A 15,942-nucleotide genomic window follows, 5' to 3' on the forward strand; every position below is an offset into this window, starting at 1 on the left:
ATATTGAGAAAACTTTGATTCATCCAAAGGAGTAGCCCACCGACAATCTTGTTATAAATTGCCCTAAGACCGTCCAGAGTTTAGCATTTGGAAGAATGACTCTTCCCTCTGTTCCAGAAGCAAGAAACATGCTTGTCTTAACAGAAATATACATTAATGGAACTAATACTTTAGGTATCTAACTGGCAGTTAAGTAGAATCTGATGAATCTCAGTAAGAATTTCACAACAAAACAGAATAACTTCTTATGAAGGCCGCATTTAAATTCATAGGTTCACACTCACCTCAACTCTTTTTCTGATTACCTCAGCAAGGAAACACACCCAGGATAAGTCCTCCCTTCTCTCCATCAATAACAGATGCCCATCTAACTTTCAAGTGTCAACAGAAGGGAAATTTAATTCTAATTCATTTGTTAGTCTGGTATTTGCATACCTGAAAATATGTTTACTGTTTTGCCCAGAGGGAGTGCCATAATTACAATAAGAAGGCTTGCAAAGACATGGCATACACCACATTCCAGATTAAAATTTTGTCAAAAAACTGGATTGATGTCCTTCTTGACAGGAAAGAAGGTATTTCACATACCATAACAGTCAAATAGGTCATATATTACATTAAGGCATCATGTACCTTTGGTCTACACGAAACTAAACTTGGATAATACTTCATGGATCCTCAATTACTCTTAGCTGATAAGGACATGAAAAGTCATAGCCATGTAGATGCTACTCTTAATGATCTTCTTTTCTGAGTGTGTTTGTGTTGAGAACAATATTCATTGATTCACTAAGCAAAAACCATTACAAAAATAGGAACGTTGTCACTAATCTAAATCCACATCATCCTTATTGGAAAGTTTAGAGAGTATTCTTGAAACTACTCTCTGCTATTATAATTTGGTTATAGCTGCAGATCTAAATTGATGGTGTTCGTTTCCCTTAGGATATTCCTGCAGGATAGGAAACAGATAATAATTCTCCCAACTGGAATTTAAACCAAATAAAAGTAAATTCCCGCTGATTCTGAAAGCTATAAATACTCAAGTGTGTTCAAAATTTGACAAGATGCATTAAGTGACATCAACCTGTCTGTCAGCCTGGACTGCAAAACAGTAAATGTGGAATACGGCAAACAGAAATTTCAGAGATGAGTCAAAAAAGCCAGAAAACAAAGCCAGCTATTCTGAAAAGTAGAATAAAAACATCCTTTAGAAAACCTTCAAAGTCTTATTTAATAAAAACATGATATTATTCTCCATATATTTTGTATATGTCCTATTCTAGTCACCTCAGGATGTTATGAAAATATATGCAAATGCATATCAGAAATCTGTTTCCTTTAGAGAATCACTCATAATAATTATAAAATAGCAATGCCTTTTAGTAAAAGACTTATTTCACCCACATCCCAGACACAGAAATGCATAGTAGTGGTTTTTTTTCAGAACGCACTTTCTCTTAAATCTGGATTTTCTTTGAGTCTTTTGTTTCTATCTGATTTCATTTGTTATGCTGTAGGCTTTTTACCCTGTGGCATATTTTTCATTCTTACTTTTTGTTTTCTATATAAGAAAGGATTTTTATTCAAAATGCTAAGCTTTAATTTAATTTAGGGATTTTTCTTTTTTACTTTGTAAAAGCCTTTTGATCCGTGAAGTGGAAGAACAATGAAAATGTGTTTTTCAGATCCTATAAAAGACTGGAACTATATGCCTTTCACATGCCATAAATTTCAGAAGACTCTTTAAAGTGCTTTGGACATCAGAACACAAGGTTGGATAATTGCTAAGGAAAACACACACAGATGGCTCTTGATGTACATTTTATCTTGCTACTGAGATAAAACCTGTTAAAAATAATCACTATTATAGGAAAAGTTACAAAATTGTAAGAATCTGATTGCACTGTATAAAATGGACTGTTGCCCATGATCCTGATGTTGCACAGATCTCCTTGTAGGACCATAAATTACCCTTTTTCCTTTTTTTGAAATGACTTGAAGGTCATCCTAATTTTTAAATTAGCAACAAATGTTATCCGTCACATCCTTGAAAACCCATCAAGTGAGCCGCTGACAATACATAAGTCTGCCAATATAGAAGGCAGATTGAAATTAAACCAATACTAAAAATACTTTTGCACTATTACTAGGAAAAAAAAATTACACAGATATTATTCAAGAAATCAACTCAGGTAAACACCGCAAATATACTGAGTTTACGGAATGTTGAAAAGCAGAATTGAAAAGCATCTCTGATCCAGCACGTGTTTACAAATCAATAAAACTGTCACCATTTACTGCAATGCCTTCCTTCAGTAAATCTCAACATAAGTAAATTTAATAACTCAGTTTTGTAGAAAATATATTTTTGTTTCTGCTTTTGCTTAAAGATTGGAACCGTAAATCAGCAAAACACTGAAACATGTCCATAAAATCTCTTAATTTCCCTAAAACTTCAAAACCAAAATGCTTTATAGGACAGAAATCATATTAAACATAAGAATAATATAATTTCAAATACATCTTTGTACTGAACTCTAGAAAAGCACAGCTGCTATGTAGCTCTGGGAATTTTGATACCAACTACCCCAGTGACGCTGTAGTGACTCTGTCAACAATGAAGGTGATGGCAACTTCCATTAATACCTGTTTTCCATATTGGCACCTGATCTAACTTGCTGGTGGGTTAGTTTCTCAACCCAAAGATATTCAGCCTTGTCAGAGGAGCAAATAAAGAGTTCAGCTGGCAAAACTGAGGAGAATTCAGTTAGGGGAATTACAGAAGAATGAAGAGTAGCGAAGAGTACAGGGAAGACGCATGTAATAAGCGAAGGTTACATTTAAGACTGTTTATGACCTGCTGTCACTTTTGCTAACAGGATGCATTTGCTCATGTGGCCGTTTTGGAGCTGGGGCTGGGGGGCAGTTCTGCAGTACTTGAATGAGCTATTTCTTTACATTTTCCATAAAAGCAAATAGCTTTCTGTCAGGATACTCTGCAGTTTCACTTGCATGTAGCAGTTTCTCAGTTCTGGCAATCAAGCGTTTCTGGTGCAAGCATGTGGTTAAAACCAGAACCTATTTCTACAGCCTGTTGAATGGCTTCGAAAACTTAAGGATGAGCTAGCTCTCTAAGCATATCTTGCAAGCTGTTAGTCAAAATGCTTTTGACAAACAAAAAGGAAAGCAATGCCTTGGTCAAAGAAGCTCAATTCAAGACTCAGAAGCTGTGCTGTCAGAGTGTACAAGATGCTCCCAGGCACCTTGCCTGGTATCCGCACCAAGGGGGCTGTTTCACTTGGGGCGCAAGTCTGTCTGTGGAAAACAGTCACACATCCACCTCTGCAGGGTTAATGGAAATTATAAGCTCCGCTGAGAAACTGGCAGTGCTTGTAATTCACGTGAGTGTCTCACACAAGCTATGCCAAGGGATCCAGTTTCTGCCATATTCTGTATCTGCCAAGTCCCATGAAGAAAACAGTGAGGATTTTCATGGAATTTATGAACTTTACAAACACCCATGACAGTAAAGGAAATCTGACAGTAGCAGAGTTACTGTACCTTAAAAGTTTCCTTAAAAAGTGCATTTAAAGCTAAGAAGGTGTTTCTCTCGGATGCCAGCTTTAAAAGCTCATCTTAATGTACTAAGGAAAAAGCCTGTTCTCTCCTCATGCTTTATAAAATCCTGGAGCCAAATTATGCCTTAGTGACACTTGTTCTACCCCCATGCCCTCAGACTATAGTCCCAATGAAACTCTATTAATCACCAACAGAATCAAATTACAAGTTAAAATCCAGCGATTCAAACAAATCACAGATTACTTAACACAATAAAAATAGAAAATGCCTACTCACAGGTCCATAAACAATCCTAACACACCTGTCATAAACCAAAAACATGTCATTCCCATTTTGCTTTACTACTCAGGCCAGCTGGGGGATCACGAAGGCTATAACCTTTGCAAACGAGTCAGTGTAATATTGATTTTGCTCCAGCAAATATTGATTTTGATTATATTGATTTTGCTCCTCTGCTCCAGCTTATTCAGAAAGCGTCCTATTGATTTTGAAGGAATTATTTGTGGACTACTAGGCATGAGAAGAAAAACAAAGTGAATGTCCTGATTGCTTAGTGGGGCTCCATGTTAGGCTGCATGTGGATGTATCTTGAACACACACTCAAAACTGACAATCAGGTCCATATATGATGTGTTACAGCAAATACTGTTGCAAGAGTGTGAGCAGAAAACAGGCAGAAAACATAATCTACAAACGTAAAACATGGTTTGATCATCTCTACACATTTAGACAGCCAACTATCACGACGTGTAGCAGCTTTTACAAGACTGCTTTATACACAACCACTCTTACAACATGTAACAATCTAATCTGACACATGCAAGTTAAAAATTTGATATAAACAATAATCCAGTTTGGGAGGGAAAGGTTGTGTTCGTTTGTTTGTTTTTCAATAAAATCTATTTGTTTACATTTTAAATCTACAAGCATACTTGTCTTTACCACTGTGTCCTTTTTTCTAAGTTTTGTCCTTGTCCCCAGCCCAGAACCAATCAACTTATACTCCTGAAGTTCACAAACACTTCTTCAAAGGGGTGCTGACAGCACGCTGGTTGTGCCGATTCGCTTGCTCCCACAGATAGGTTCAACACGTCTTCTGCCCACTCATTTGTCATTGACCTGACTACCATGTTCAGTCAATAAATCTTTATTAGAATAACTTGTTTCGCATGACTGTCATCTCTCCCACTAGGATGGAAGTGTTCTGCAAATGAGTGATCTCTCAATCTACGTAGTGTTTCTTTTCAGATACATGTATGTTATCATGATCTCCTTCATCACCTCCCACTGAAATTCACTGCAAGCAAACACTGCCTAATACAGTATATTTCCTTTAACTAAAAAGAAAAGGCCTGAAGAAAACATAGGTCTCATACAGGAAATGTTTGCCAAAGATATATTATTTAATTAGCCAAATTCTGAGACCATCACTTAGGTTTTACTCACAGAGGTATGCATCCAATCCTATTTTCCTCTCAGGTGGGATGTAAGGCTTTCAGAAAGGCTGAGGATGTGATGGAGAGGAGAGTTTTGGGTTGGGCTAGAATTATGCACTGAAAGAGGACAGCCTCAGCAGTCTAATCAAATCTTCATCCCTCTTCTCCCTAAACTGAAAGCAGCGACTGACCTAGGCTATTAGGAATTGGATAAGACTCGTCACAAAAAGGAGGTAATGGTTGCTACAAAAGGAAACAGGAGTCCCCCAAAAAGTTTAGTCCCTAGAAAGGTTATTAGGCTGTAGCACATGGTGGTATGCAAAGATAGGGGAGAAAGCTTGCTGATTCAGCTTTTACTGCACAATGCACAAATTCAGTCCATGTAGTCACTCTATCATTTTTGGAGTGTTTAGGAAGTACTTGTCTGCAATTACCACCCAGAAAGCCACTGTCACATAGAAGCCGTGACATACAGTTTAAAAATTTATTTTAAACACACTGGGTAAATACAACTGAGAAACAACAGATAAAATCAAGCCGGGGGTTGGCAGATGGACAGGTGCTGCAATAGGACTAACTCTGTTCTCAGATATTGACAGATGAAATTCCTTTGTAAGGAGAATAATCCGTCCTAATAGAGAAAGGATAGTACTTTGGAAGAAAAAGTTCAGTTCTGCAGTTTTACAAAAAGTTTAGTGCTTAGGTAGAACAGTTGCTTCTGACACGTTTGTGGCCATGAAAATGAACAGATTACTAAATTAGGAAATTTGCCTAATATCTCACACTTTGAGAATAATCTCTTCCTTTTAGTTACAATATTTTATTTGGTCATCAGTAACCATTAAATCCCTGAGCGTCTGCCTTACAAAAATACTGGTCTGCCTTGTAATCATTGTTCCTTCTCCATTATTCAGTTAAATAGTTACATAGTTAAGATGTTTCTACAATAGACATTATTGCAGTATGGCAATTTGCATGTATTTTTCTTTCATGAATAACTTGCCATATCAACAGAATCATTATTTTAAAAAAAGGCATCTCTTTATTTTATCTCATTGTACCTTTCTGTTACTAAAACTAATCAAGTTGGGGATCATGCAGAAAATAGTTAAAGGCAAAATATGAAAATCTCCTATGTAGGGCAAGCAACAATAAAACTCAGTGCCAGAGAGCCAAAACCCTATCACTTACCATCTTTCTAACATTATCCACTGCTCTTCAATTGAATTTGATCTGTGCTGTAGCTCTCAGACACACAGATAAGGAAATCACACACAGCTAGCAACAAACAGCAGCACTCAAACTCAGAAGGCAATCTGGTGAAAGCAACATCTTTCTTAAGTCCACATGGAATGGGAAAAATTCCAAAACAAATGTCCCTGTAGCACATGGACAAAAATATCCTCTTCCTCAGCCTACCCCCCTTCTCCGAGGACTACACTAGTGATCCGAAACAAATTTTGGCAGTTCCAGTTAGCTCTAACGTCACGCAGAAGCTTTTAGAGGATCACCAACCTCTCCAGAGATCACACTGTTCAAAGGTACATGAACAAAAGCTCTTTCAGCTTTGGCCTGTTGTGTACGCACACCAGAAAGTATTTTTGCTATTGAGGCTGCTGTGACAAGCAATCAAAGGCAACCAACTGAGGAAGAAGCAGAGGAAAAGAGCTGCACATGTATTCAAAATGAATTATACCAGACAGGTAAGGGAAATGGACTCTAGAAAATCCTGTGAGAGGAAGGATTATTTCCAAAGACAGATTTAGAGGTTCTTGTCTCATCTAAAGTGCCCTTTCAGCAAGTTTCGAACTTGGAAATCTCAATAAATAACAGTATCTCCCCGTTCTACGTTGTCTAGTGATACACGTTTCTTCTGCACATTTGGTTAGTTACGGAAGAGCTCAATACATAAGGCTTTCAGAAAGAAAGACTTTTTGACAATTTCTTTTGACAATTCAGTGCACTAGATCAAGATCAGTATTACAGTAACATTGCATTGCTAACTCTTTCAGTTTTATGCCTTCCGCAAAACGTGGTGTTTCTTTAGAGCTGTTTATGAAAAGAATCACATGTAAGTATATACAAAGACTATACAACAAGTGTAATAATTTTTAAATGGTTAAGTTCTTCCTCATGTAATTTATTATTAATTATTTTTATTCACACACTCTCTCTAAAATTTCACAAAATATGCTGCCTGAACAACAGATCCATTCAAGACGAAGAATCACTAGCACATTGTTTACAAAAAAAGAAAATTTCCCTACTTTTTTTAAGCGGAAAAAAATGAGGGTGAAAATACAACGATACTATTTTTGTCCTGCTGATGATCTAGGGTTTTCACAGTTGTTATTTTTATAGGAATCCCACACTAAGTAAACTAGCAGCATAACATCTTTGCAAGAGATCAAACTCTGGTTTATGAATTAGAATTTTATGTGGTCTGTGAAATTTAAATTACAAACTTTTTTTTAATTGTTGACTAAAATATGTTCCTTTCAAGTGGACAGTCACTAGCAGTGATCCACTTTGAACTTGGTTGTAACAAAGCATATGGTTGTAATGTTAGCCTAAACATTAAATTTCCAAAGATCTTACAAAAGGGGAACAGAAAGATGGAATAAATAACAAATTATAATGAATTAAAAAAAGAAATCAAGAATTACTCTGAGAAACTCTATTTCAGGAAAAGGGAAGAAAAAAAAAAACAATTCATGGTCTGCACAAACAATTACCTTTGACAGAGGAAGGGATAGTGCACAAACACGCCAGCCCTGCCACTAAGGAGCTTCTGCCCTCTCTCCAGACCTTATTGCTTTATTGCAGCGTGCAGTGCCTGGTTTTACACTCAAAGAGTCTAGAAAACAGCAGTGACTTTAGCCATGAACTGATATTATTTTACTACCTCACTTTGTGGTTTTGACATTTTGCTATGTTTTTGCATCAAGTGTGTGACGGCCTTGATCTTCATAATTTCTTTATTAAGCATGACCACCTGCTCGCTGGGTTACATGTGACTGCACCCACACGCCAAGCTGGAAAGGTGCCAGCCTGCCCCTGTCTCCCACTGCGTGTGTCCTCAATACTCCTCTCTTGCTCCCCTCGTCTCCTGCACGCACTCTCATGGCAACAGGGAAGAAGAAAGTTGGAGAAACATGGCTAGTAAGTGAGACTCAAATGGAAAGAGACCGAGCAGACAGGGAGCAACTAGTAATGCAAGAGGGGAACACAGTGAGGGGAAAAAAGGATAAGTTAGTGGCAGAGTGAAAAAAGAGGATAGGGTGGTGAGGAAGACTTTGCTCATAGCTTTTAAACATGACCTGGCACCATCATTCTTTACGCATTAGGAAAATAAAAAATTAGAGATTTTCTTATAGTTAAAATATAATTTTATCTACTTTACTCCAGATATGAAGTTCTGTATTCTCTGGCATGTTTCTGAGCACAAAATAGCTCATGACATTCAGTGCTGCTACAGGGTAACATTGTTTGCAAGTAAATGAAGAAAAATCAGGTCACGCAGAGTAACCTGATAACTCAGAACAACCCCCTGACCAGAAAGCAGAAGCCCAAGCACAGGATTGATGATAATCTGCCCAAAACAGAGGACAGCACCGCGGAAAGAGCACGAGACAGGCAGAAGCAGGTGAAAACTCACCACTGGAGCAGTTGGGTCCTCCCCAGCCAGGCTCACACTGACAGGTGTTCGGAGCAATACAACGGCCGTGGACACATTTATCAGCACAATGAGCTGTCAGAGAAGGAAATAACAAAAGAATTAAAGAATTCCTAGCACTAGGAAAAATATTCTAAACTTATTCCTAATGCAGACCTTTCATGTCTCAAATACCTTTTAAAAGCAAAATAAACAGTGTATTAACGTTTGATGGCATCTCTTCAAAATAAATTTTCTTACTTCATCCTCTTCTATTTCTCCTAAGTTTGAAGGCTCCAATTAAAACCATGTTGGTGCTACTCAAATACTTTTGCATTTAACAAAGAGAAAATTGTCCACATGTAATGAAAAGAGAGTCATAGTATGATATAGGTTGGAAACCCATCTGAACATGGTCCTGGGCTCCAGGTGGCCCTGGAAGATGGACAAGATGACTTCCACAGGTCCCTTCCAACCTCAACCATCCTGTGATTCTCTGAAGCAAACTCTCATGCCAAGAAAAAGAGGGGAACTTCTGCATGCACAAAAAGAGGGATTCTCTTGCAACAGCATGGATAAAATACAATTTGCAACACATCAGTATTTTAATATTGATTTTTCTGAATGGTTGCACAGTTCAAATGAAGCACAACAAAACAGTGATGATGATTAAGGGAAGGCACAAGATATAAAGCCTATGAATCACTGCAACCTTTATTCTAAGTACTAAGCAGAGCCAATTGAAATTTTTCTTTATAATTTTTTCTTTCAATTCGCAAGCATGTGTTTCTACAGTTAAGGCTTACTTTGAAATAGAGCTTTTATGTGAAACTTCTAAGAAAAACTTGAAATGGCTTCGATACCCAGCACATCGATGTAACTGACTCAGAATACAATACACTGAAGAGGAAGAATCTGCAACCAGCAACAGTTTGCTGGCATCATATTCATCACAAAATACCCTTAACTTTCCAAAATATATACACTGTAATACTTTCCTTCTAGTTTGAACAACAATAAAACTTAAAATACGTGCACAGGATGAGAAATTTTTTTGTACCAACATTTCCAGAGAAACTATGACAGGAATCTGATTGGTACACCAATGAGTACAAGGTGAACAAGGGAAACAAAGAGTACAAGGGAAAAAGACAAAGTTGGTGTTTACAAGAAGTTTAATGCGTCTACATGTGAATCATTTCGCTTCTGAATGGACTGAAAATGCTCTACAGTAATTAGGAAAAAAACCTGCAAAATGTCCAGTTTTCTTCCTAATTAAACATGATGAAGCATGGCGGCCATCTTTATATTTTGTGTGGCCAAGAAAAAGGAAAGCCAAACAGAGATCAATCATGTATGTTATTAAAATCTTCAGTTATCTGGGATCCCAGTCATTAATTGCATACTTTTACAGTCTTTAGTCTTCATTCTTGACTTTTATTTCTAATAAGCTACTTTTCAGATGTGCATTAAAGTGATCTTCATTAGAAATCAACAGGGAGAATATGAGTTTTTAAATGTTAGATGATACAAGATATTAATACAAAGCTATTTCATTGTTCTCTATTTATTTATTATGAAAAGAATTACTTTAAATAATACATCACCATTTTCCATTAGTCTTATAACTAGATATGAATTACTTGTACCTTTGAAGATTCTTGCCTAGTAAGTGCTGCCTTAGGCACTGAAGCTCTCCCTAAACCAAACGTGTGAAAAAGCTTACCAGTAAACCACAAGCCAACAGATGATAGCTGTACACATACACATCTCTGTATGTGCACATGTATGAATAACTTACTGAATACCAACATACTTAACCCAAATTCCTGAACACCAAGGCTAAATACAATAAACTGACATTCCAAGTGACTCTGTGAGACAGAAGGAAAAAAATACAAAATTCATAATGTTGTAAGAAACTGGACCCAGCGAGAGGTACAGAAGAAGCTCTTTGAGCATCGCCTTGCACTGCCCCTCACGCCATGCTGAGCACATAGGTCCTTCCTACAAACCCTGTGTAACAGCACACGCTATGCTGCTGCACAAACAATCATCAATTACTTCCAATAATAAAATAGAGTTGTCTCAGAACAAATGTACAACAGATGAAACTTTGGGTCAGAGTGTTTACAATGCAGAGTCACCTCGCAAATTAGAGCTGTATTCTTTTCTTAGCCACAATTGCATAAATCAACAGTAGCTTCTCTTCAGCCACGGAAGTGGTGTTTCAGTTTTCCACTAGTAGAACATAAATCAAACACAACTCTTCAAAACAGGCTACCACTACTAAGTCTCTGTAAAAGTATCTATAGGTCACGATGTCGGGGGTTTTGACAGCCAAACCTCTGCTGACTCTAATGATGAAGAAATATAGTATAAGGACCACTGAAGGAAGTTGTATAATACAAATATTGCCACTTTCAAATAAATTCAATTAAGATCAATTAAAATTTTATATACATAGAGATGGCATAAAAATATATAAATTTCTTTCTCAAAGAAGGGGTACACATAATTCTTTACTTTGAAAAAGCTAAACTAAAGCCAAGAATGTTTCAAAAATGTTCAAGATATACAAAAGAATTAAAGATATCCAGTATTTCCTTTTTTTTTTTTTAAGTTTCTTAATGCCCCAAAATATATCTGATCAAAGAATGAGTTCTTTCTACACTCTGCATATACATAAAAACCTATTTTGTATCCAAAAGAAAGTATTCTCTAGACACCTTATGGGCTAACTGATTCTTGGCAACTGAATCCTAGTTAATATCCCTGAGAGACAACATCTGTAAAAAAATTATTGCACTGAACATGGGGATAGGAGAACCAAAATTTACTACATGACCTACAAGAAAGTGTAAGGTGAGGACAACATGAAAGGCACTAGAACAAGCTGAAAAGACATGAATGACATCAGGGACAGAGAAACTATTTTCTCTTGGTTTTCTATGGAATTGTTGGACATGATACAAGAAAATACTTATGTGCAAGAGCAGGTGAAAAACTTAACATGAAGTCTTTTTGATACTGAACTGTGTAAAGAAGCACCAAAAATTCACTGGCAGCAGCAAACTGCGTAAGTCATATCTTCTTTTGTAAGGGAAAAATCAATTATCATATGAAAAGCAATCTGAGCTTACTCTTGCATACTTCCTTTTACATCTTATTTCCCCTTTTCTTCTGTGTCTTATTGTTTCCTTCAAAATCTTTAAAATCTTGCCTTGTCCAACTTACAGGTCTATTTCAGCAGATCATATCCTTTCATTTTCTTAAAAAACAAAAGGCAGATTTGCTCTTTCTGATTAGAGAGTATCAGCCAGGTTGACGTATCTATAAAACATCTGCTGCTGCGTGTGCAATTCCCTGTAGCAGCCCCTTCTGCACCACAGGAGGAGCTGCCCTGTCCCCTGGACACAAGTCCACCAGGCTGCTTGAGCTCTGGTCCCACCTCAGTTGCAGGCGCTGGTACTTCTGTAACCAACTGAATGAGCACGCCTTGCTGAGGAAGCTCAGCAAAGTGAATCAATGTGAAAAGACATGTGTAACCCACCCAGGCCACCGACACCATTATTACAGCAAGGTGAAAGCGATGTGAGGCAAGGGCTTGGCCAACAGGCCCGCAGACATGCCTCGGCACCACATCTTCAGGAGGGGAGCTCATACCAGGGTGATTAAGCCAGTCATGCTAGAGGCATAGAACATATAATACAATTTTAGGTCAAGTTGCCACTTTCAAGCGCTGATCACCTGTCTCATACTGATATCAGTGAAGAGAGGGAGATGGTGCTCCAGCTGAAGAGAAGATTGCAATTCAAATACCTACTTATATGCTGATGGGCTCCAGCATACCTCCTGCGGTGCAAACGCAGATTGCTCCTCCATTGCTATACCTACTTAAAGTATTACAGCTGAGTGGAGTAACTCCTGTGCCTCACACAATTTCCACTTCCACTTCTGAACTAGAGCATATATGAAGAGTGGAACACTGTAAGACTTGAAATTCCTGAATGGCATTTTATGAATCTGCTCTCTGTGATTAAGAAAGTGACATTAAGTTACTTCATTATAAGTCACCATAGATGACATTTAGACAACTGTGCATTGCATTATCTGATGTTAAAAGAAGATACAGAAGAATTTCCAGTAATAAAATTTGAAAAAATATATTTTTATCTTTAATGAAAGTTTATGCATGCATTTTAAGATCTGCTGCCTTTTCATTTTGAAAAGCCAGACATAAATCAATTAACATAAACAAAGCTTGAAATATTTTGGCTGTAATTATGCACGAAGGTAAATGACCAGGAGAATCAACTATGGTTCCACAATTAGACTTCCACCTTTTAAACAAATTAATCACATCATCAAAGAAGCAGGTACCTGTAATCACACCTGATTTCATGAGATTTCATACCTGAAATCTATTAAATAAAATTTCTATCAACTTTACAGAGAATTCATGTTAGGAAGACTGGAGTAATATCTGAAGTGGGCCTGCTTTTGGATTGTAAGTAGATCTCCATATTATTTCTTTCAGATAAATGAATTCCCACAAAAGAAGTCATACTACATGCCTGTCTGTGCTTCGTTTTTAGCACTTCTGCTAATACCACTCTATCCTGATTTGGATACCTAGTCTTTGAAAAGAGCAAATTGAAGAAATATATCCATTTTCAAAACAAAACAAAGCTTCTTTTGCTGTTAAAGTTCTTAAAATTTTGTGAATTAAATTTGAATGCACAAACCATTTTAGACTGGAAACAGAAAAAAATCTCTTGTACATATTCAATAAAGTTTAACTTAAACTTCCTCAAAATTAATGAATTAAAATAAGGTCCCTCAGCACTTATCATGCAAAATAAAATTCAAATCTATTTTAAACTAAATTATAGGTGTGTTTTTTCAAATACATTCTTCAGTTCCATACTGTATGCTAGAACATATCCTTTGGTTAATCCTTTTTTCGTATGCTTGATGACTAGTTGCTATTAAAGTGAGTGATATCCAGTTATGCATTAAGATAGATGGTTTATTTTCTATTTCATGTCTAGAGGAAATTCAAGAGGCATAATTCTCCTTTAATGTTCTTAAAAATGTGCTACGCTGTCAGAAACTGCATGTGAAGTCTATGTTCAAGCTACCAAACTGCTACTAGGATCAATCTACCTTCTGCATCAATCTACAAGAAAACCACAAGAAAACCACCAGAAGACATCTTGAAGTCTTCGAATTCTTTCATTTCAGAAACATGCTAAAAATTGAATGGGCTTTGTAAATGTAAAAAAATAAAAGAGAAGATTGCACTTTTTGTAAAAAGTTCTGTCTGTAGCTCAGCCTAGCATCTATATGCCAAATCTCCTAGGGTTTGCCACTGATACTACGAGATAAGCGACAGTAAATTCTTTGGAATAAATAAAGAGACTATGTCAATCCCTCAACCTGGTATGGACTTTCTAAGGCCAGGAGTAAGTTCCTTTATAGAACTTAACAGAACGATTCTGTCTTTGTATCTGCATATAAACTGCATTCAGATCCCCTCAGAAAGTCCATCAGATGTTAACATTAATTACATGCACTGTAATTTTTAAGAACAAAAATAAAATAATCACCTGAGCTCCAGTTAGCCTACTCTTCTGCAGAGATACTGGCAACAGTGAAGACAGAAGTCAAAAATTTGCACATTATTCATATCCTTTATAAACAGGAGTTATATGAGGAGAGCACAAACCAGGGTAATACTGGAGGTACTAACAGATATCTTCATGCTTATAAAACAGTCCGAGTACTGACCCCATATAATGTTGGAATTAAAATTAAAATATAATTTTTTTACCCACCTGAAAACAAATCCAAATGGCACAACTAATAAAACACAGGATGATTTTTTCTATTCAGCATGACTGAACACTGCTTGCCATAATAAACTCAATCTGCAAGAGAATATATCTATACTGGCCAAAAGTTACACAAAAAAAAAAAAGTGTCTAATATAGTATTTATTAACATCATTTAAAACTTCCCCAAGAGGTTCCCTGAAAAGCTTCCAAGGGCTGCAGATGGAGGCTGACTTCTGGTGCCACTTTGTTGCTTACTAATAGTGATATAGATGCAGCATCATTTCAACAAACTCAGAAACATTCGAAAGACAAGTATCTGAGTTGCTTAACAGACTTTTTTTAAAAACTTATGGAGGCTGTCGTGGGGTGGTCTTTTCCATAAACTCTGAACAGATACCTACTCCTAGTGTGACTGTCTTCTTCTTATCAATGGCATTAGTTAAAAGAAGAGGATGCTAAAATTCTGTATCAGAGTTTGGACAATTTACAGTACAACAGTTATTTTTAATTTAGAGAAGAACAAACAAAACAAAAATTTCCATACGAGTGATAAAAAAGGCCTGTTTGTATATTTTCCATATATATATATCCCACATATATATACATACACACACACACACTGAATCCAAAGACAAAACATAAAAGGAATTTTCATCAAAAAGTGAAAACGTAACACAAGTTTCACCTATTGAAAGTTTTCAGGAACAAGTATGGAAGTTAGAGTCACAATTCTACAGAAATCTTGTATCCTAAGATGAATTCAAATTCATCTGTTCAGACTGGACTCCAAAAGACTCAAAAAACTCCCACTTAAATTTCAGCCAGTGCTTTTCTCTGGCTGTTGGTCATTCTCTTGTTTTGCAAATACAACATTTACAGACTTTAGCAACATGAGGCTGGCACATTCTTGCAATTCTTTATGCAGCGACAAGTAATTCCCTTCCCACTATAGACAGTGAAGTGGCACTACCACTAGTAAGTAATACCTCTAGGGGAACAGTGACTGGTGAGTATTCATGCTGTAGGTTCCTAATTATTAAGGAAGTCACAAGATTTCAATTAATCACTGTATGCACTGAAGTGTTGAGTTATACCAAAGTCATCTACCAGTAGAATTTTCTAATTGAGCTTTCCAAATTGGGAAGTCAAATAAAGGAACAAACAAACAACAAAACATCAACAGCACCACAAATATTTTAGCCTTTTAGAAACATCCTACTTCCTCCACTAAGTCAAAAATAATTCACACTGCATCGAAAATAAAACTACCCTAATGGAAATGCTGTATGCATTGTGGAGCAGAAAAAGCATAAAAGCAGATATCTGCAACACTTCAAATGGCTTTAACTCTCTTCTGTCTTCGCATATAAAAAAGGGGGGAGGTGCATGTGTGTTTTTCAATGTGGTCACCATTTTCTTGCAGAAAAAG

At 36.7% G+C, this 15,942-nt stretch overlaps 1 protein-coding gene across 6 annotated transcripts in view; it reads right to left on the bottom strand.

Moving 5' to 3' along the window:
- The window catches only part of MEGF10 (multiple EGF like domains 10), a 110,977-nt gene that overhangs the window by 57,800 nt on the left and 37,235 nt on the right, over nt 1-15,942 (bottom strand). For all 6 annotated transcript variants that reach the window (XM_072859768.1, XM_072859773.1, XM_072859770.1 and 3 more), the window contains one exon: nt 8,677-8,769. In XM_072859768.1, the coding sequence (XP_072715869.1) occupies nt 8,677-8,769 (93 nt within the window). The remainder of the gene's footprint in view (nt 1-8,676; nt 8,770-15,942) is intronic.

The sequence above is a fragment of the Ciconia boyciana genome, chromosome 4 (genome assembly GCF_034638445.1).
Source record: "Ciconia boyciana chromosome 4, ASM3463844v1, whole genome shotgun sequence".
Lineage (NCBI taxonomy): Eukaryota > Metazoa > Chordata > Aves > Ciconiiformes > Ciconiidae > Ciconia > Ciconia boyciana.